Source organism: Diabrotica virgifera, chromosome 8, assembly GCF_917563875.1.
Source record: "Diabrotica virgifera virgifera chromosome 8, PGI_DIABVI_V3a".
Lineage (NCBI taxonomy): Eukaryota > Metazoa > Arthropoda > Insecta > Coleoptera > Chrysomelidae > Diabrotica > Diabrotica virgifera.
In genome coordinates, this window is record NC_065450.1 from 103,063,400 (window position 1) to 103,087,054 (window position 23,655).

Consider the following 23,655-nt stretch of genomic DNA (forward strand, 5'->3'; position numbering starts at 1 on the left):
TCGGGAATTTACCTTAAAGTCGCCGGTTTACGAAATAATGAATTTATGCGTTACTTTATGGACGCACTGTATAGATTTCCTTACTAACTCGGTGGGATGGATCGGTAAATAAACATCAAAGGTTGAATTTCTGGTGGAGTATTCATGATTAGGTCTTGCTAGAAAGATATGTAAGTGTTTACGAATTAAACAAACAATTTCTAAAATATATAAAGAAAGAAGTGTTAAAATCCCGTGATCTTTGGAATAGCTTCTGCAATGTGTTGTTCTTCTCAGGCCAAACAGATACCTGATTGCTCGTTTTTGTAATTTAAAAATAACGTCAGATTGGGCAGCTGTATCAAAACCCTAAAAAGGAAGAACATATCGAAGATGAGACTCCAACAAAGAAAAATATGTTACTTTGAAAACGTAGAATCTAATTTCTAATCTAATTTCTAATCTTTGGATCTAATCAATACTGAACCTTGTGGTACCCCACATACAATGTTTTTAAAACTAAAGTCTGTATCATTTGCTCTAATCAGTTGTTTCCTATTATCCAAGTAAGATTGAAACCGATTTAAAGAAATACCTCGAATTCCGTTATAAAAAATTATTAATTATAATATCCTGTAAATAATTACTTATTAAACAATTTATCTTACCTAATAAAAGCATTTTAATATCACACCTTTAAACCAAATAGAAAAAATTCTAAAAATCAATTAGCATCATTGGATGTTATTTTACGGACGCGCCCATTAGCGATATATGAGACGGCAATTAAAACACGACTGAAATTCTGAAATTTCATTGAAATCGATAGTTCATGTGGTTTTGAAATAATCTCAAGGGAAATCTGGTATTTTAATTTGCTGATGGAAAACGCCATTTTGCGTATTTATTTTTTATTTTATGATGACGCGATAGAAGTTACAATGGTCCATCCGTGGTACTGTACGATAATTACTGGTTGAAAGCTACTAAATGATTTATAAAGAGAGCTGATTCCATATCAGATCACCCAGTCAGTGTTCAACATTTTTAATTTTCCTGATTTTTTTATCATGGATTCCCTATAGGTAGATATTCACAAAAATCCATTTGAAAAAATTTTGTAAGCCATATTTTTTATTTGGCAGCCATTTTTAAAATGACGGCTCGGCGAATTTAATGAAAAAACGGGGTTTGCGGAAAATTTAATTGCCAAATCATTTTTAAAGATATCAGCATATTTTGAACACCAGTGTGTTCAGCATCAAATTCCCTTCAAAAATATGTTATTTAAATTTCTCTATCATTAAAGAAAGTCAATAAAACTTTCTCCGAAACTTCGGAAACAATTTAGCAAAATCGTTCATTTTTAAGACCATTAATTCTTAGGAAGGAGAAGTATCTCATAAATAATAATTTATTTCTGTGTTGAATACTCAAAATACTACCAGCAGCATAAGTTTTAGTCTTGAGAATCAACTCCTTTTTTCCCTACAACTTTTCAAAAATGGCCGAAAGCACGTTAATGCCAATTTTCAAAGGTCAATATCTGAAAAGGGACTGAATGAAAGCAAGTGTAAATTTTACTAAATGTTCTTTATACTTATAAGAATATCTCACAAAAAAATTATGACTGAGACTTAACTAAATTTTGAGTTATAGAGTTGCGAATTCCAATAAAAACGCTATCTTTTTAATACACTCGTGTAATGCTAAATTAGCAACTGTAGGCTTAAAATTATTTTAATTGACAAAGTTAAATTATGCTGAAATCACTAAGTTACCAATACACTTTTAATTACTTCTTCTTATCAAAAAGAATTGACAGTAATAATAATAGTACCACAGGTAAAATTCTTGAATTTAACTTACCCATATGTTTCATGTATTATACTTGCGTAAAGTATACACACACTAAAGTTTTTCTCAGTGTTTTTGTATTAAACTACACTTGTAACTACTTGCCAGCTGTAATTTTGATTAAGGAGTTGAACAAACATGATATTTCAATGCACAGTTTATTAGTTATGTTGTGTGTTCTTCCAGACACTGTTGTGAGTTCCAATGGAGTCACTTTACGTACTACTTTCTTTGCAGGTACCCAAGCAGTATCATTTTTTGACAGTTGAAAGGCAGTTTTTGGTCCAGAAGGATGAAAAAAATGCACCAAAACATCATTGTTACTTTCACTTTTTGTCTTTAAAGATGACACATCTGTAAATAATATTGAAGTCTGATGATGATCAAAGCTTGCGCCTTTCGAAGTAACAAAACACCTTTCACCGGTAAACAATATTCAAATCTCTCAGTCAGCGACGTTCCCACTCGCTCAATTTCAGCTGAAGGAACATATATGATTCCAGAGATGTTGTCCCGACAGTACTTGAACATGTCTTGAGGAGTCAGGATTTGATCTGTATAAGGCCTTTGGAGGGATGTTCGTGATACTTCTCGCTTTGTTGTTCCGCCAATCCCATCGCAAGAATTCTTCCCATGCGATGAGGCAAAGAAATTCCATTCAGCTTGCACACCATAATCGTTTTTGTGTTGGCAAACATTAATAAAATTTTTCTTATTTTTGTATTTTCTGCTTGCGCCATCGCTGAAGTTCATAACCATTTCAATATTTGGTATAATTTTCTTAATTTCCCTGATGAGGTGCTGTTGAAAAGTATACACAGTTGTTGTATCATGATCTAGGTGGTCACTAATAAAACAAACAGATTTGCAACACACTGTTCCTTCTTTTTTGTAATATATTACAAATGGATGCAGTGTTGCTTGTGTATTAGTCCAATGAAAACTTTAATCAATTAAATAACATTACTAATATAAGTAAATTTAATTAAGCACATCAATGTAGTGATACAATTCCAAAACTGCACTAACAGGACATGTTCACTAGTCATACAAGTAATTGGACTTCGCAAGTCCTAGGTTTTCACCCAAATTAATCGAAAGTAGAACTGGAAGTCGATATTTGAACGCTTCGTGTAACTTTGCGCCGATTGATAAACAATTTTGCTAATTTTGAGTCATTTCTACTAAACTTTGGGTCATCATTGTTTAAACAGAAATAACTTCAAAACCGAAACTAAAGATTCAAACTCAACTTTTCAATACGCTTCGATTGATGTGTTACATGTAATAATTCTGCGACTATAACGGCACTTACGGTTAGAACTACTTAACCGGAAATGATATAAAAACCAAAATTTTACATTTGTTCTCATCTTGCTATGGCACCTCGAATGATATATCGCTTTATACTATTTCGGTGACTTTAAAACAATACTTACGGTTGCAACTCTAAAACCGGAAGTCCGATGTCAAATCTCTCATCTTTAATACCATCCTTGGGTTATAAGCTTTCATTCGACACCTCATTTGTCATTCTATCTGTATTAATAACGGAGGAGAAAGACCGACGAGCAGACAGTCATGAAACCGGAAGTATATATTTGTTCTCTTCTTGCGAAGTCGTGTCAAATAATATATCACTTGTACTATTCCGGTGACTTTAAAACAGTACTTCTGGTCGCATTTCTAAAACCAGAAGTCCTAGGTCAAATTTCTCACATTTATACCATCCTTGGATTCTAAGCTTTCTTTCGACACCTCAATTTGTCATTCTGCCTAGTATAGTGGAGGACTTATATTCGCGGTCGGATGGATAGACAGCCTAGGTCAAATTTCTCACCTTTAGTAGCATCCTTGGATTATAAGCTTTCATTTGATATCTCACTTGTCACTCTACCTGGTATAAGGACGGAGGCGTTATATTCGCGATCAGACAGACCGACGGACAGACAGCCTAGGTAAAATTTCTCACCTTTAGTACCATCCTTAGATTATAAGCTTTCATTTGACACCACATTTGTTATTCTACCTGGTAAAATGACGGAGGAATTATATTCTCGGTCAGACGGACAGACAGACAGACATCCTAGGTCAAATTTCTCACCTTTGTTACCATCCTTGGATTATAAGCTTTCATTTGACCTCTCATTTGTCATTCTACCTGGTACAATGACGTAGGAGTTACATTCGCGGTCGGACAGACAGACGGACAGACAGCCTAGGTTAAATTTCTCACCTTTATTACCATCTTTGGATTCTAAGCTTTCATTTGACACCTCATTTGTCATTCTACCTGATACAATGACGTAGGAGTTATATTCACGGTCGGACAGACCGACAGACAGACAGCCTAGGTAAAATTTCTCACCTTTAGTACCATCATTGGATTATAAGCTTTCATTTGACACCTCATTTGTCATTCTAGCTGGTATAATGACGGAGTAGTTATATTCGCGGTCGGACGGACAGACGGATAGACAGCCTGGGTAAAATTTCTCACCTTTAGTAACATCTTTGGATTATAAGCTTTCATTTGACACCTCATTTGTAGTGTTGCCCAAATGCAAGACCAAGACGAGACTTAGATAGTCTTGGTCTTGGTCTTGCGCCAGTACACCTGGTCTTGGTCTTGGTCTTGGTATTGCGCTCCCGGTCTTGGTCTTGCAGCAAGAGTCTTGCAAGTCTCGCAGTTGCCCATTAGAATATTGCATATCTTAGAACAACGTAATAGAGTAGGTACATTTTAAGATTGAATAGCATAGCCATAGGAAAAACCAACCAAATTAATAAATATCTGACACCGGGTGGGGTTTGAACTCACGGTGTAAGTGATCCGTGCCCATATTCTAACTAACTAAAGTTTATTACAAACATGCATTTTTCAGTGTATTTGCTATTCACTATCTGTGATTTGAAAAGCATTCAATTCGGTGACAGATCTGCACAGTATGTTAATGCCAGTTCTAATTTTTATCCACTACGTTGGGTTGGACAGACCAGTATGGGTTTCAGATTTGATGGCACGTCAGCTGCTTCACAAGCAGAGTGAAACTTACTCTTCAATATCTCACTTGTTAGCCTTATATATCAGGCTATAGAGCCGTATTCTTTAACAATATCGCTGGAAAAATATTGTTGGTAGACAGGTGAAGTGTCATTGTATACCGGATACCGGGTATACGGTATACCGATCAAACTGTGTTTTTTTCTTAAAGTTCGCATCATTTTGTGGAATATTCTAGCATATAAAATACTGAAATTAAAACCCAACTATAGTCTAATGTTTTCTTAACATTTTGTTTTTGATTCATTCGCTTATGTTGCATAACAAAAAAGTTAGGTATTTTATCAACTAGCCATGTTTTTCATTAATAGAGGGTGTTTTTAAATAAGTATGGCAAATTTTAAGGGGTAATTCTAAACAAACGAGTCATGTTACGTATGCATGCCAATGGTGAATATTAAATTCTTAATTGTATGTCAAAAATGCGCAATAACTACCTCATAAAACTCACCAAATTTCATTTGCATATCTCAACCGGTTTTAGAGCAATAAATAAATCCTCAGTTTGTAAGAAAAATTTTAATAACCCTATTTGGGAAACGAAGCATTTGCGGACATACCCTCCTATTAGGGGTAAAACTCACAAAGTGCACTTTTTTGAGATTTTGACATTTTCATCAATTTGAACTCAATACGGTAGTGTCCAGCCCTGAAGAAATCACCTGCGTCTCTATTCTAATTGCTGAGATAATTTATGGTATACTTCACTAAGTGCATGATTGTGAATTTCGGTTTCAAGGTAAAACTCATTAAAACTTATTATTGCCCTTAGTGAATTTTTCCTTAGAATCTGGAGTGCCGAATCGGTAATACATAATATTATTTAGTGATCTTTCAAACAATATTAAACATAACTGTTTATTATTTTTGTGTTCATTATCTATTCGGCGATTGATTAAAGAAATGAGCTTAAATTATTTCTTTGTAGCAAATATCTTACATAATCTATTTTGCGATTCAACAGGCGACTTGTGTGTTAAAAAAAAGTATTTTGCAGCTAAGAAGACCGCTTTGCAATTAAATGCTGATAACTTTATTACCAGCGAACCAGATAAGCGGCGATATATTTTACACTATCTTTATGAATAACATTTGATTGCTCTGTTCTATCAATCAGCACTACTCAACAAGTTTTCGTTTATTCGTTTTAATATTTTATTGCAATAGTAGAGAATAGGTATAATATATCTGATTAAAATAGTGAATTTATTACATGTTAATTATTTTTAATTTATAACGTATCTAATGTAAGTTTAGCCAATAAATCAAAGTTATGCGTTTACAAGAGCATATTATTTGAAAAATAAGAGTACCATAATGTGTCATAATTATAATCTCCTTTATACAGGTAAAAAAATTGTTTAGTATGTATTTCTTAAATCCAAACAATCATTGGAAAATGATTCATGGTATTTAAAAATATCTGTTAATGACACTGTTAAACGACAAAGTAGATCAATTTCAAACTTGTCATCATATTAGACTTTTGTTTATCGTAAAAAATTAAATGATGGTTGTGAATTGTATTTTTTGTGGTATTTAATATTTTACCAAAATACATAATCAGCAAAAATCTTATTTAAAATATGTGAACCGTTTTTGCAATCACAATCAATGCAGTGTTTATGCTTGTTATTATAAAGGTATGCGCTCCGCTCGGTGTGCGAGCCACTCGCGCGCTGCATGTTGCAGCATGATGCACACGACGCACCACAATCTAACTTCTTAGTTCAGTCGGGTTAGACGAATAACAGGCTTAACCTTGCATTAGGAGCTGACCCAAATTTTATTTCTCTAATCCTTAGGGAGGGTCAATAATAGTGTAAATTTAAAATCTCGACTGAATTGCGCCGTTGTGTTAGCCGCCATCTTGATTTTAAGCTAGAACCGTTTTTGCTCAATATCTCCGCAATTTTCAACTTTTCGACAAATAGTATACCAACTAAAATTGATGAAAATGTGATTTTCTATAATTTCTATTATTACAATTTTTTCGTGCGGTCGATATTTTCCGAGTTATGGCGGAAAATATTGACAGTTAGAGCATAGTTATTGAATTATTTCGTTTATTATTAGTTTACGACAAACATGTTTCTATACAAAAATAGAGAGAATTAAACTCTACACAATTTTGCTTTCTTTCATGTTTTTGCTAAAATTAATATTTAAGGTAGTACGTATGCGGAAATGGCGTGAGCGTAAGACCTGATTGATTTTATAGCAATTCTTTTTGTTTAATATCTACGCCATTTTTAACTAGAATTGTTCAAAATATGATTTCCTACAATTTATTCTTAACAGTTTTTTTTTCATGCGGTTGATATTTTCCGAGTTACATGGGAAAATAGTAAAAAGTGGTGGGGGAGCATAATTATTGAATTGAATCTTGTTTCCGAGCTGCCTCAAATTTTATAATTCTATCCTTTAGGGCAAATCAATAGTAGTGTAAATTTAAAATCTCGACTGAATTCCGCGGTTGCATTAGCCGCCATATTGATTTTAAATGAGAACTGTTGTTGCTTAATATCTCCGCCATTTTCAACTTTTGGACAAAAATGGTTGGAACTAAAATTGTTGGAAATGCAATTTCCTACAATTTCTTCTGCACAATTTTTTTATGCGATCAATATTCTCCGAGTTAAGGGGAAAAATAGTGGAAGCGGAGAGGAAGCATAATTATTGAATTGTCTCAATTATTATTAAGTTTACGACATAATTGTACATAAACAAAAATAAAAAGAATTATATTTTATACAATTTTTGAAACTTCCAATGAAACATCAAACTAAGTACATAAAAGACATAAACAATAACTTATATGCATTAAGTTCACTTAATTTTATTAACTAGCGGGTTTTATTGGTTGAATTTGTCTAGATATTTTAAGTTTTATGTCAGCTAATATATTTTAATATTTCAACCATTTATTTTAAATTTTTAACCATGTTGGGGGGAATTTTCCCATTCCCCCCACCTTGTAGACCCGCCACTGGTTCTCTAGAAAATTTGTAGTAAATCGTAATTGCAACCATTTCAGTCCTTACACTTTTTGTCGAAAAGTTGAAAATCGCGGATATATTAAACAAAAACAATTACTATAAAATCAATCAGGTCTTACGCTCGCACCTTTACCGCATACGTACTACCTTAAATATTGATTTTATCAAAAAAACGAATGAAATCAAAATTATACAAAATTTAATTCTCTTCATTTTTGTATAGGTACATATTTGTTTTAAAATTGATAATAAACGAGATAATTCAATAATTCAATAAATTTTCCCCCCATAACTCGGAAAATATCGACCGCATGAAAAAATAATAAACGAAATTATAGAAAATCGCATTTTCAACAATTTCAGTTTCTACACTTTTTGTGGAAAAGTTGAAAATGGCGGAGATATTTAACAAAAACGGTCCTCCTTTAAAATCAAGATGGCGGCTAACGCAACGGTGGAATTTAGTCAAGATTTTAAATTTGTACTAATATTGACCCTCCCTAAAAATTAGAAAAATAAAATTTGGGGCAGCTCGTAATGCAAGGTCAAATTCTATCCCGACTGGACTATCTGTCGGTGTTTCAACAAACGCTTTGAAGGTTCGCAATACGTATTTGGACGGGTTTGCGAGTGGTTTGTTGGTTTTGGGGAGCCGAGTTGAATATTTCTTGTAATGTAGTGGGCGGAAGGAAATATTATCAAACTTATTGATGTTTACCGTGGAAAACCTTTATTGTAGGTACCGCGGAAATCGTTATGGTATCGTTGTTTCAAGGTTATATTTAATACAGTGTCTGCAGAAAGTAAAGTCTTGAATGTATTTTATTCAAATTTGGACATACCAGCAACTTAGAAGTTTTTTCCAATTTTTCTCCGTACAAAACCATTCGTATAATTTTCGACAAATAATGTCGACTAATAATTTCGAGTTTTTAAAATCTTCCGTCCCACTTCTTTTAACACGCCCTGTATATACATATTATATTCATTTTTTTGCCTTTGATAGAGCAAAATCTAATATTCTTATTGAACATAAAATACAGGAAATTAAATATTTTTACTTTTCAAGCGATCGGAATTAAATATTAACGCCCCACTGTTTGAGACCCACTGATCATCTCTTAATTGCAAAGCGGTCTTCTTAGCTGAAAAATACTTTATATTGTATTGTTGAAACTGTATATTATTCGTGTGCATTATCTGTTTGGCGATTGATTAAAAAAATATGGGTTTAAATTTCTTTGTAACAGATAGCCAACGCTTACATAATGGGTAATATTATCTATTTTGCAGTTAAGCAGGCGACTTTTGTGGCTGTCGCCGAAAATAATGGCATTTATTTTCAAACAACGAAACTTATTGTTCATTTTTTAAGAATAGACTGTTATTTTTGATCGTTAGTAGTTGTAAGTCAGCAAAATTTTGTATAGGTACCTTTGTATATATAAAATGGATGTTGATATTAACAATAACATTACTTCTGTTTCTATCACATGTGATTTTCTATACAGGCAACTGTTTTGTATAAACTTATTTACTCAATAATTATTTATTAACATTGTATTCATTACCTATTTCATTTTGAATCCCAACGTCATAATACTTTATGGAGATAAATTCATTAACTTCTCAATATCCAATAATTGTGTTCATGGAAAAACTCATCAAGTACAAAGTGTAGCTATTGAATTTTACCTCTAATAGGACATACCTATGTTTATAAATCAACCTGTCATTATTTTTCGTGCTGAATTACCCTGTAAGGTTACCATACTTATTTAAAACACCCTGCATTGATGAAAAACATGGCTATAGTTAAAAATGTACCTACGTTTTTTATTATCCGACATAAACGAATGAATTAAAAAACAGAATGTTAAGAAAATATGTATTTAAAAACACAGTTTGATTGGTACACTCGTACCAAAAACCTGGACCATTAAGTTCAGAGCAAAGAAATCGTCTGCTGTTAAAGAATGTGCAAAATATTTTATTCTCCTATATACTCCCTAAAACGACCTTCAGGCTTAGTCTTGTTCTTGCTTAAGTCTTGCACGCTAAGTCTTGGTCTTGGTCTTGCTAAAATTAGGCGGTCTTGGTCTTGGTCTTGCGAAAACGCAAGAACAAGACCAAGACTGCAAGACCAAGACCGTTTTTGGGCAACACTACTCATTTGTCATTTTACCTGGTATAATGACGGTCTGTGTCAAACTTGACGGTCTATTTTGACTATAATGACGGTCTTTTGACTCAATGACCAACTAGTCTGTGCCCATTGTACTGGCAAGTATCTAGCATTTTCGAGCAGGGAACCATGTTGCCCTTTGAGCATGTGTTCTATTATATCTAATAACATCGACATATAGTATGGGGTTACCACTTTAAATGGTGTGCTAGTTTCAAACTACTCTGCAGAATGCACTGAAGATGTTCTGAATTAGAACGAAAACGTTTTGCAATCCATTTGGATGACTTTTTAGATAGTTTTTAAATAAACGAGTTTATACCAGAATACAAGTTGACGTTTTTTACTTCTGTATCAGTTTTTTAAACTATGGTATACAGCCAACTATTGGGTTTTTCCCATTGATTTTATATTACTCTTAAAGTAGATACATACTGTACATGTGTAATTTTCTATCGTAACAATACAATAGCCAGGCTACTATTCATAAGTGTCTGAACTTCAACTACTTTTTATAACTTTGTTGCCAATTTGCTATTATGTTATCCTCGGTTCTTGCTATAAATTTTCCAACGAAATTTCGTGTCTACTATATCTACCTATATTAGTTTGAGTAACTGGAATTTAAAAGAAAACTCAAAAGATATGTTTTTAGATGGCGTAAATTTATCGATTTTATTTTGAGCTACTTTGGAGTTTAGTTAATAAAAAAATTCGCAAAATCTTTACAATATATTTTGATTCCAATAGGGCTATCCATTCTAGTTTGATTAACGTATAATTACCGCTATAGTTCTCCTTATTATTGTGTTTTAGGGTTTAACAAGGTATTTACTTAACGACGTTCTACACCTTCGTTGCGGGGTATGCCTCTCAGAGGAAAGGGGGGAAACTTATATGCAAGCGAAAGTTGGTAACAATGCATTTATAGCAGAATACTCAAATCATATGTTTCAGTATTGAATACTTTATAAAAATAAATTATAATAAATTACGGAATAAATTACGGAATTAATTATAATAAATAAATTAAAAATAAATGGTGTAAACAATCCTCATTTTTTAATATGTTATTCCTTACAAAAAAACCTTTAATTTAAGCACAAATAATTTAAAATCTTAAATTTGGGTCAAAAGTTATTACCTTTTTAATAATTCCCATAAGAGCCCATGTTAAAACTTAACTTTGTCCCTTAATAGTAATTAAACGGCAAGGTAAAACAATTATAAAAAAATCAAATCTTAGTTTTTTGAAGTAAACTATAACATACTGTAATTTCATGCAAATCCTTAATTCTTTGCCGAAGGTGTAGAACGTCGTTAAGCAGAAATCACCAGATGACTTCTAATAGATGCACACTTTGCGTTAGAGCTAAAAAGCAGCTGCAGCTAAGTTTGTCCATTGCATGTACAATTTTACAATCATAAACAAGAGAAGCATAAAGAAGTAGCTACTTTGTCCAAAAACATGGAAGTATTAAAAAAGGCAGGAGAAAAATTTCTTGGTTGAAGACGAGATTGGTTTGTGGTTACATGAAAACAACTATTTATCGAACCTACAATCGAGGATATCGAATATGAAGAAAAAATTGCCCAGAACATATCTCCGATAAAGCGTTATACAATATTATTCCTATAAAGCTGGTAAATGTTACCTACACAACGATTACATTGTGATAAGGAACACAGCTTGTATTGACTGTTGCCATAAACCAATCATTTTTTATCAAAATAGTTATGTGGAGGTGGAGGTCCTTAAAAACCTATACAATATATATTGTCGAATATATTTTAATATATTCGAATCCACATTATTCTTGGGGAATTTGTGGTAAAAGAATTGATTTTAGTCTTTCGTTGATGATGGTTAGTTGGTTAGAAGTACTTGGCCCGGGTCCTGGGATACCAATGCTACTGTACGGTAATTGCTGCAATCTATCGGTGAACCATTTTTATATAATATGGGAATAAAAGTGAGTTTACTCAGTCATTTGGCCACTTTCCGGTATTTCAGATTTCATTGCAGATTCTAAGCATTACTTCTAAGTATTACTAAGCATGAGTCCCTATTTCTCCCGTGACGTTATTTAGCATAATGCCGTCTCCAAATAACCTAACCAAATAAATTTGACAGCTGTCACTTCGTAACACGTTTTCGCTGAGTTTAGTTGTGAGATTTTACTACACTTTTTTGTATGATATGATTTGCGATTTCTTTATTTTTATAATTCAAGTCATTTTTGGGAAGGGGGCAATTATCAATATGCCACACGAAGGTCAGTACTCAACACTGAACCATTTTTCAAATCTTATCCTTCTAGAGTCTAGACTTTCAGGTGAAATGAATCCAATTGTTTGTATAATTTTCAATTTAAACGCTTGTTTTTATTTACATTTAGTTCATTGATACTGCATAAGAGTTATTTCATTATGAAGACTGGACTATCTATTTTCATAAACACTTTTCACCAAATTAAATAAAAACGAACTGTGAGTAGTATAGTTCATACTAAACCCTTCTTTCAATGCGTCAACGATAAAATGTCGAAATATACTAACCTATTAGAATGACAATAATAGTAATTTTATCCCTTGATATTATGAAAGTATGCAACTATCCGTCAACGAATACATAATTTTCTGAGTTCTATGTATAATAATCACGATAGCGAGAATTGGACAAACTATGATGCACTGAAAGAAGGGTTTGGTATGAACTTTACAAGCTGTTGTGTTTGTTAATAAACACCATGCATCCAAATGTACAACGTTTTTTGACCTGTACTTTAAATTTAAAACACCTTGAACTTTCTAGCAGTTCTATTTATACCGGAAGTAACCATTATCTTTGTTAATTTTATCTTTTATTAATTATTATTATTTTATTTTTCGTTGAAAATATTTTGTTTGCTGTATTTTTTGTATTCCTTGAATTTGCATTAATTCCTGTACCTATTTATAATTAAGGGGATAAGATTTATATAGGTACGTACATATTGAACTCAAATTGTATACTTGAAAATCATGGAATATCTACCTCCAACTTTGTTTCAGCAATAAAACTAAAGAAATGTTCGAGATGTCATCGAAAAATGCCGAAATGTCTAATAATGTCTGTAACGTCAGAAAAATGTATGTAACAACAGGAAGTTGACAGTTTAAGTAACAGTGTGTGTGTGTTCACAAAGAGGGGATGGCATTAGATAAACTTTTTGCCACATATATATCTGAAAGTTAAAGATGTAGTAATTGAGTTTGTGAAGTTGATAGTTGCCATTAAGTTAAAGTATTGTAATATTGTTGGTGTTTCAATAAAAGTAATTTACAACAATATAGAACGATTACAGATTATGCACAAGAATGGAGATTGAATGAACATGAATAACTACCAACCAATTAGTCTTTTACTCTACCCATATGAATTATTAACAAAGGTTAAGTACAACAAATGATTAACAAATAAATTAGACTTATACCAAGCACCCCAACGTACTGGCTCCCGCAAAGGATTCAGTAAAGTTGATCATCTTTAATCAATACGCACACTCATAAAAAAACGCACGGAATAAAAAATTTTACTCCAGTCGGCATTTGCTGACTTTAATAAAGCTTTCGATTTCATAGAACAATGGGCAATCTTTCATACATTAGATAACGCCAGGATAGACTCCCGATATCAAAAGCTCTTTGAAAAAATTTACAGGAAAACAACATTTGAAGTCAAAATAACTGAAAACATAGAAACTAATGTAATATTAATGAGGAGAAGAGTCGGACACGGAGACACGATATCGCGTCAGTTATTTATACTTGCTTTGGAGGATATTCCTATTACACTTTTATGTTTAAAACAACTGGAATGGGAACGAAAGTATATTAACATTGATAGACGCTATAAGTCATATAGCTAGTATCGTATAACAGACTTAAAACCACTGAAGACGTAGATGTCACTCTTGACGATAGGAGAATCTATGTACTTGGGACATAAACTAAAACAAGGCAAAGATAATCAAACTGCAGAACTAACCAGAAGAATAAGAATTGCTTGGATAGCAGTAGATAAACTAACCTTTATTATAAAAAATTCAAAAACCCAGTTTTAAAACGAAAGGTTTTGACACATGTATCCTTCCAGTAATGGCTTATTGAATGAAGACCATATGAGAAACGAAGACCTAAGAAGAAGAACCAAAGTAAAATATAAAAATACCAAGTTTCTTGTAAAAGGTATATATTAAAATACCCTAAATAAGGGTCACAATACAAAACGTTTTCGGATTAAGGAATCCATCATCAGTGTTTAAAAGCCCTAAAATTAAGTATAACCTAATTCAATGAGATAAAAGTTAAAATTGACAGAGGTTTTCAAGAACAAGAGGTCATACTTACAAAATTTGCATGCCTGAGCCACCAAAATGTATAGGGTAAAGACCCTTTAAATGTAAATAATAAAGATATTTTACATATTTATATAAAATTCATCGGATGTTATAGATAAACCTGGATGTTACCCAGGGCAACACAGGACTCTCCCCACGTGGTTGGAACTTTTTTTTTTGGAGAAAACCTCACATATTGGATTTCAATGGCCAACTGACAAGTGAATTCAAGAGCAACCCGAAATGACATCAAGAACTGTCAATGTAACCTAGTTGTAATATTACTTCAGCCACAACGTTAAAGATTAATTTAAATGTTTTAAGATAAAAAACAGTATCAAATTTACAAATAGTAAAAATAAAAGATGTTCACAAAATATGAAAGATTTTTTTCCTAGAAATAATGCATTAATTAAGTATTCAAAATAGGGAAATGAAATGTTTACGTTACAGGAAGTTATGCAGTCAACAATACCAATAGGTGTTGTATTAGTGGTATGAAATTGTCAATACGATTAGACAAATAATGGTAAAGGCCTTATACTAGGAACACAAAATAGTATGTAATGTGTACATATGTGTACGATTTTAAGAGTATTGATGAAATGATAATTGTTTAATGACTGATAACTTTCTTGGTAGTCGACCCAACATAAATTGTATAATGATAGAAAAAGTGATATGATAATTGTAAAAATACTGTTTTGTTTTTATCTGATATTTATCTGAAAATGAGACTAAAGTAACTTGATGAAACTGAGTCCTCCAGAGACCTGACATCAAATTGGTTAAAAATGAAATGGTTTTAACCAATTTGATGTCAGGTCTCTGGAGGACTCAGTTTCATCAAGTTACTTTAGTCTCATTTTCAGATAAATATCAGATAAAAACAAAACAGTATTTTTACAATTATCATATCACTTTTTCTATCATTATACAATTTATGTTGGGTCAACTACCAAGAAAGTTATCCGTCATTAAACAATTATCATTTCATCAATACTCTTAAAATCGTACACATATGTACACATTACATACTATTTTGTGTTCCTAGTATAAGGCCTTTACCATTATTTGTCTAATCGTATTGACAATTTCATACCACTAATACAACAATTATTGGTATTGTTGACTGCATAACTTCCTGTAACGTAAACATTTCATTTCCCTATTTTGAATACTTAATTAATGCATTATTTCTAGGAAAAAAATCTTTCATATTTTGTGAACATCTTTTATTTTTACTATTTGTAAATTTGATACTGTTTTTTATCTTAAAACATTTAAATTAATCTTTAACGTTGTGGCTGAAGTAATATTACAACTAGGTTACATTGACAGTTCTTGATGTCATTTCGGGTTGCTCTTGAATTCACTTGTCAGTTGGCCATTGAAATCCAATATGTGAGGTTTTCTCCAAAAAAAAGTTCCAACCACGTGGGGAGAGTCCTGTGTTGCCCTGGGTAACATCCAGGTTTATCTATAACATCCGATGAATTTTATATAAATATGTAAAATATCTTTATTATTTACATTTAAAGGGTTTTTACCCTATACATTTTGGTGGCTCAGGCATGCAAATTTTGTAAGTATGACCTCTTGTTCTTGAAAACCTCTGTCAATTTTAACTTTTATCTCATTTAATTAGGTTATACTTAATTTTAGGGCTTTTAAACACTGATGATGGATTCCTTAATCCGAAAACGTTTTGTATTGTGACCCTTATTTAGGGTATTTTAATATATACCTTTTACAAGCAACTTGGTATTTTTGTGATTTATGGTATACAGCCAGCTACAGGAAGTTTATTTTCCTCGTGGATAAAGTAAAATATGTTATCCAAGCTACCGCAAAATCTAAATGGAAATGAGCAAGAAATGTGGCAAGAGAAAGCGAAGAGAAGTGGCACCAGATAGCTCAAGACATGCGAATATGGAGAACACAAGAGGAGGCAAATGTCCATGACTGGACCAGAAGAGGCTGCTTAAGAAGAAGACAGATTACGCAGATTACACAGATCCACAGATTATTCATAAGTAATAATATACATATTTATATATTCAACATCAAATGTTACTTACTTCCATAACATCGTTAGTCAACCTAATGTTCCTAGCTGTATCACATGGACGTGGAGCCGAACCATCGGGTCCCAACTCGACCAATACGGGGGTAGTATCTCCTCGAACATCTCGGGTGCTTGTGGCTTGCCCAAGAGCTCCCGGTTTCTTTTTCCTCTTCCTTGGAGCGCAGTCCGCCGGCCTTCGTCTCACATGGAACATTATGGAGCCTGAAACAATATATAAAATTAGTGAGAAATAAAGATATATTTATACAATTAGGTAAATGCAATCATGTACTGTGATTGTGACTGTGATACATGTGAACATAAAAAAACATACTGTTCGCTTGTTTTAATTTTCAATATCTTTGTTAACATCTTCGGTTTAAAGGGCACGTTCAAAGGAGAAATAATAATTACTCAATATGAAGAATGCCGTTTAAGTTTCTTTTAGAGGAGATGAAAGTAAAAGAAGATGTGATGAAATACAGTAACATAAGACATTTATGCGAAGAGAACTAGTAATACAAAATGGAAACTTATGGGGAAATGTATGTGCATGATGCATTCGATAATTCTTTATCATCTAATCTATCGACCTGTTAAAATTGAATAGCTAGAAATTCACCGATTAAATACATACTCTTTAACACTTCTTGTTAAAATTATTGCAGTCCAGAATTAATCATTCTAGAGAAAAACTTCACTAACCCTATACACCTATTATTAAAAGAACTGAGCTCTGTAAACACTCTTTCCATGTTTCAAGCCCTAGATGACCTCTCATGATGCAGTATATCCCACAAATTCTCTGACACATAAGGAAGCTGCATTCATCACTGCTGCTTGTGTGATCTTATAAAGATGTAAAACAAGACTGTTTTATGTTCCTGAAGGGAATTTGGAATGGCCACAGTAGAGATCTATAAGTATCATGTGGGCTCATTACATTGTCTACTTATATTGAACACATAGTTTGTTGTTATTAGATATGACCACAACAATAAGGGTGGTCTGTCTGCTTTGTTTGTTAATTATTATAAAATGATACTTATTATGTGCTACTAGTTATATTGCTACTATTATAGTTAGTCTGTGAGCACAATAAATTCCCAGTATAGTATGTAGACGATATTCTCCAGCATAGTGTTAGGAACAATGAACATATTTATAATGGTTGGTTTGGAGAAGTCTCAGTTATCACCATTATTATTAATAAGCTTATAACAATTATTATGATCTTGAATTAATAAAACTACCAAAAACAGACCTAGCCTCTCAAATACGTCCTTAACACCCATTGTCACAATTTGAATATAAACACACAAATCACACAACTTCACAAAAGTTGTTGGGTAACTGATGGAAATGTGACGCGAAAACATCTGTATAAAATTCTTGGCATAGGAAAAATCGCTTACAAAAATACGCCGAACCGAACCGAAGTTTAAAAATGAGTATAGTAAACACGACGATGAAATCGCGAATCAACGAAATCTTGGCAAAAATATGCAAATATACACTGAGACCCAAATGTAATTCGTCCTGCCGATGTTCCTGTGAGATCAGAGGACGTAAAACTGGATATGAATCACTATTCGCAGGATATGAATCACAGGTGGAATAGTGCAAATTAGTCCATGGACGGAAGATAAAATTAAATATCGCCTTCTTATTGATGAACTGTATCTTATTCAATAAGCAGAGAGGGAGGTAATGTTGGAAACTTTAACTTGATCTGAAAATTTCGAATTAATGGGTATATAGTGAAATTACTTTATTTTGATGGTTGTCATATGCTACAAATATGATATATTCACAGCTACAAATATTCTAACTGAAAATGCTCATAGTCCAGTTGTCAGAGATGAAAATGCCACAAATTGTATTTGAAAAAGTGTTTTCGAGTGGGTAGTTGACATTCAAAATCGCCGGTCTCCTCGAGCATTTTTTCTGAGACAACGGCTTATTCTACACAAAAAGTGCTAATAAACATTTTTGTTCAAAATGATCTCAGCTAGATTTGTTGTTTGAAACATATTTTTCTACGGCATACAGATTCTTGGTAAATTGATGTTTTCCGTTTCCCCCTAGGAGAGGACGTTTTCAGTGGGAAGCCAGGGGGAAGGACTGGCAAACTTTTTGCATCTTTTTGGGATCCCAAAATTTACATTCTCAGAAAAATTCAGCTTGTTCGTCTCATTTTTAGAGATCAAATCTCTGACGACTGCGGGCCTGGTATAAGCCTTAAGGCTGATTTATGTATGCTACACCGGGATGTGGACGGCACGGCGCGCGCAGAACAATAGAAATCACACGTCCTCGGCACTTCCCGGTGTCGCCCCGTTCCGTCGTAAGGTAAGCCAGCCAATGCTTTTCATATCAGACGATTCTTCAACGTGCCCCGTCCCGTCCACCTCCCCGTTGTAACATACAGCCGGATTTTACAACGGTGACGTGGACGGGACGGGGCACGTTGAAGGATCGTCCGATATGAAAAGCATTGACTGATTTATGTTACGACGGAGCGGAACGAGACCGGGAAGTGCCGAGAACGTGCGATTTCTATTGTTCTGCACGCCGTGCCGTCCACGTCCCGGTGTAACATAAATGCTGATTTATGTTACACCGGGACGTGAACGGCACGGCGTGCAGAACAATGGAAATCGCACGTCCTCGGCACTTCCCAGTTTCGCCCCGTTCCGTCGTAAAGCGGGCTCCACACTCTCGGCGAAATTACTTCGCCAAAGTTGACCGAAGTCCGAAGTACCCTCTCTACACACTCGTTCTACTCCGCGAGGAAGTGCGATACCGACAAAGAGCGGTGCGATACCGACAAAGATCCCTTTGACTCGGACGCGCCAGACCAACAGAGAATGGAAGTAGAACGAAGTGGGGCAAAGTTACACAAGGTGGCCGTCTACATTCTCGTACTTACAAATTGAACAACAATAGTATAAGAGACATACAGTGGCGTAGCTGACAGGCCCGCAGGGCCCGCAAGGCAGGGGGGCGACGTTAGGAGGGACCCCTTAAAGCCTTCAAGATTTTTGCTTCTACTTTATTTAAATTTGAGACCAAAACATATTTTCTTAATAAGCATCAAAGTAGGGAATTTGGAAGGAAGTAATAAAGCGGTTAATTGACGTAAACTCTTTCCGGATGCAATTTAGCGTTTCGTGGACATGTTGGATGTTGGTAGCTTAGATGAAAGTGAATCCCATAAAGGTAATTTGTTGTCGGTGGTTTTAAATATGATCATGTTTTAGCTAAATTAATCGATAAAAACAATAACTTAAAAACAAATTACTTGAGCCCCCAAATACAAAACGAAGTTATAAATTTGCTGGCTCAAGAGACTGAAAACAAATTGATTAATTTAATTAAAAAAAGTTGTTTTTATTCAATAATTCTCAAGACCACTCATGATATTTCAAACCACGATCAGCTTAGTTCTATTTTCCGGTATGTAAAAATAACTTGTGATGAAAATAATTTACCTTCCAAAGCAGAAGATGTTGAAAGTTTTTTGGGATTTATTCGCATATTAGACCAAAGTGAAGAAGGCCTTGTAAATGTATACACAAATCACCTTTCCGTACACAACTGCAGAGGAAAGGGGTATGATGGGGCAAGGCAAGCGTTATGACTGGTGTATATTCCATAGATATAATAACAAGTAGATTAGGTCAGTTCCGACAAATAGCGTAACGCGGAGCAGTTCGGGTCGGTGGTCTATCTATCTCTCTCTACCGGCGCTTAGCTTTCTTTCTCTAGCATATGATGGCGCCGCCTCTTTGTTTGTGTCGTTTCATTACTCCCACCTCTTGGTAGATACGCTCACACTCGCACGAAAGACAAAGATAGCTAGACCACCGTACTTGGTATTGGCGTTACACCCCGATGCATTGAGTGGCATATAACTAAACTGGTCTATTATTAACATGTCTCTGGTATATTCAGGCATACAAAGGCGCATAACTGACGTTGAAAAACAGCTTCCTATGTTCATTGTGAATCCCATAAGCTGAATAATCTGAACCCAGTGTTGAATGATGCCGTTGCTGGTGTACAGGAGTTGGTTTTTTTAAGATATAATTAAAAGATTATGTGTTCTTTTAGTGCAAGTATTAAAAGATGGGATGTACTATGTACTATTATGACTTTGGATTCATCGCGTTACTTGCCAACATTTAAAAGGTTATGTGAAACCCGGTGGTCATCCAGACTGTCCAGACAAGATGCTGTTATGGCTTTGCTTCGAGCTTTCCGACAAGTAATCAAATCTTTAACGAAAATTTCATTGCTACTTGAAAAACGATGAAAAATTAGAAGCTACTGCATTATTAGAGCATATGAATAATTTTGAATTTGTCGTTAACATTACTATTCAATCTAAAATACCTAGTACATAACTTTATATGTAAATCTATCATCAAAACTTTTGCAATTTGAAATGGCAGAGTTAACGGTCACCTTTTAACTTTTTGAAAAAAAATCCTGATAATCTTCGAGAAATTAGAAACTTGTTTTCCGAAACTTTAGCAGAAGCAGCAGGAATAGCAGAATAGTGGGGTATTATACCGGAATTTAAAAGTAAACGGATAAAACGTTATAAAAAAAAATTACGATTAGCTCAGCTGCGACGAAAAAATAACTTGTATCAAAAAAAATTTGAAATTAATGTTTTCAATGTAAATTTAGATATAATATCGCAACAACTTATTAATAGGCTTGTCGGATTAAGAGACATGTAAGTATAATAGGTTTCCATGTCTATTCCCAAAAAATTTATTAACACTAACTGATGAAGACTAATTAAAGAAAGGCCAAATATTGTCATTTGCACATATTTTAGTAATTATATTGTAATTATACTGTTATTAGTTGACGTTATATTTATAATACGGGGGCCCACAAAAATTGTCGCGAGAGGGCCCCCAATCTTCAGCTACGCCACTGGGTACATACCCTATCGTACAATCATAGTACATGTAAGTATTCCATAGTATAAATTTTGAAAATATGCTGAATATAAATTTAGTTTTTAGTGAACTCTCCCGTTGAAAAAGTAAACTGGAGGAAATCGTTTCTCTAAATATCTGTTTTGAATTGAAATAAAGTTTGAACATTACACGCGTGCCCATATTTTAACCAGAACTGTCCCTCAGTCCCAACGGTAGCTGATAGAATCAACGGGAAATAGAAAAAAATACAGGAATAACGAAGCATACCGCTAATACCCAGATCAAAGGAGGTAGACGATATTTTATGACAGTAAATCTAGAGAGAATCCTATAATCGTATAGAGAACGTGGTGTTCAGTGTGGGATTATCGTGATACAATTATCTACAAAAGTGTCGTTTAATTAAAACCGTTTCCTTTTTACGTTTGTAGGATGATAAAAAAGAAGGAAATTAAATGAAATCAATGTTCTATTATTTTTTATTAAACATATGAAAATATATAACGTAAACTAGATTCCATCAAAAAATGGAATACATGCTCAGTCAATTATTTGTGAATAATTTTATATAGACCGTTCTAGTTAGACTCAAAAATAGGAGTGAGCTTACAATAATTACCATCAAGCTTAAAATTGGCAGGATTGTTCAAAATACCATTATAAATGAAATCTAAAAAGTCCTCATAAATCCGACCCGAGCTAAAAGATTTACGCGGGGTCAAAGGTCACCAAATATCGTTTTTAGCGATTTTCAGCGAAACGGTAAGGTTTATCATAAAATTAGTTCTAACAAAAAATGTAGATTAGATAATTATCTATAAAAAATATCTTAATACTTTTTTTCGTAAGAGCCTCCGTTTTTGAGATACAACTATTCAAAGAGTTGAAAGAGTTCTAATCGTCATAATAAATTATGTATTAGTATAGTACACCACGTACATAATATACATCACTGAAGCTGTAATACAAGTAAACATAATATTCTATCGGTCAACTTAACTTATATTACACATAATAATATAAGATATTATAAATATGATAATGTTTCTACTATACAGCTTACGGTCTACCGAGGGATGCAATGTATAAGCTGTATTATATTACAGTGCCAACAGAAAAATCTTTACAAAGTGAATGGAACTCGAAAATAATAAGAATTATTATTTCAATTTTACGGCTTATTCCCAACAAAAATAGTAAATTGATATGACAAAGTATTAACTATTATAATAATTTTTCTTACTTATGCATCTTTGTGCATTTAATTTGTGAAGATGGATTTTGTCGGAATAAACACGTTCTATCGGTACGTCGGCTAATCTAATCACTCTACCTACTCTTTTCTCAGAAGGGTTTGAACATAATAGTAGAAGCCAACTTTCTAGGCAAAATGTTTATTGATAAGTACTAATAAGCATTTCAGTATACAATAAACTTTATGCAAATTTAGTTTGTTTACTATTATGCAAATAACACCGTTATCTTCCTGGGTGGCGAAATCCTTCAGGTAGATGAGATAGAGGTATTAATTAGTCTTGAGCCTAGTACTACTCCGGAGTGAAAGTACGTGTTAAACCTAATATATTACTTGAATGTGCTGAAGTTTTAAAAAAACTAATTCAACTGCACAAGAAGTTATTTCCAACAGAATTAGTTTTCTTCTCTCTATGGATGGAGCGCCTAAAAAAACTACGCGCTTAGATAAGTTTCGATATGTCTGTTTCTTTAAAAATACTCGAAATAAAAAACAAGTGCAGTTATCTTGCCTTTTTCCAACCTCAGCGGCTGCTGATCAACATCTTTTTCGGGTATATTACCAAGTTCAAGTGTGGCTTGGTTATCAGCTAGATCCAAAAGACTGGGGATGGAAATTAGTCGACAGTTTATTAGAACCAATTCAAACTTTACTCCCACCTGCTGCACCGGAAAAACTCCTGAAAAAAGTTTTTTGGCAACTGTAAAAGGGATGTAGCGCTAAATGTGGTTGCAAAAATGTTGGACTGTTTTGTTCGGTAGCATGCACTAATTGTCAAAACCGGTCGTGCTCCAATGTTGAATCACCAACAATTAAGGATTCATTTGATTCTATCGAAGAGCCATGCGATGTGTCACTATTGGCGCAATTTACTTGCATCCAGGATGAACAAGAAGAAGAAGAAC

General features: G+C 33.6%; 1 protein-coding gene across 6 annotated transcripts in view; it reads right to left on the minus strand.

Annotated features, from left to right (window-relative positions):
- The window catches only part of LOC114341142 (afadin), a 1,043,753-nt gene that overhangs the window by 122,523 nt on the left and 897,575 nt on the right, over positions 1-23,655 (minus strand). For 5 of the 6 annotated variants that reach the window (XM_050658899.1, XM_050658898.1, XM_050658902.1 and 2 more), the window contains one exon: positions 16,548-16,756. In XM_050658899.1, coding sequence (XP_050514856.1) covers positions 16,548-16,756 — 209 coding nt within the window. Of the gene's footprint in view, positions 1-16,547; positions 16,757-17,798; positions 17,903-23,655 lie in introns of those variants that run through there. The other variant, XM_028291921.2, reaches the window with a different exon arrangement.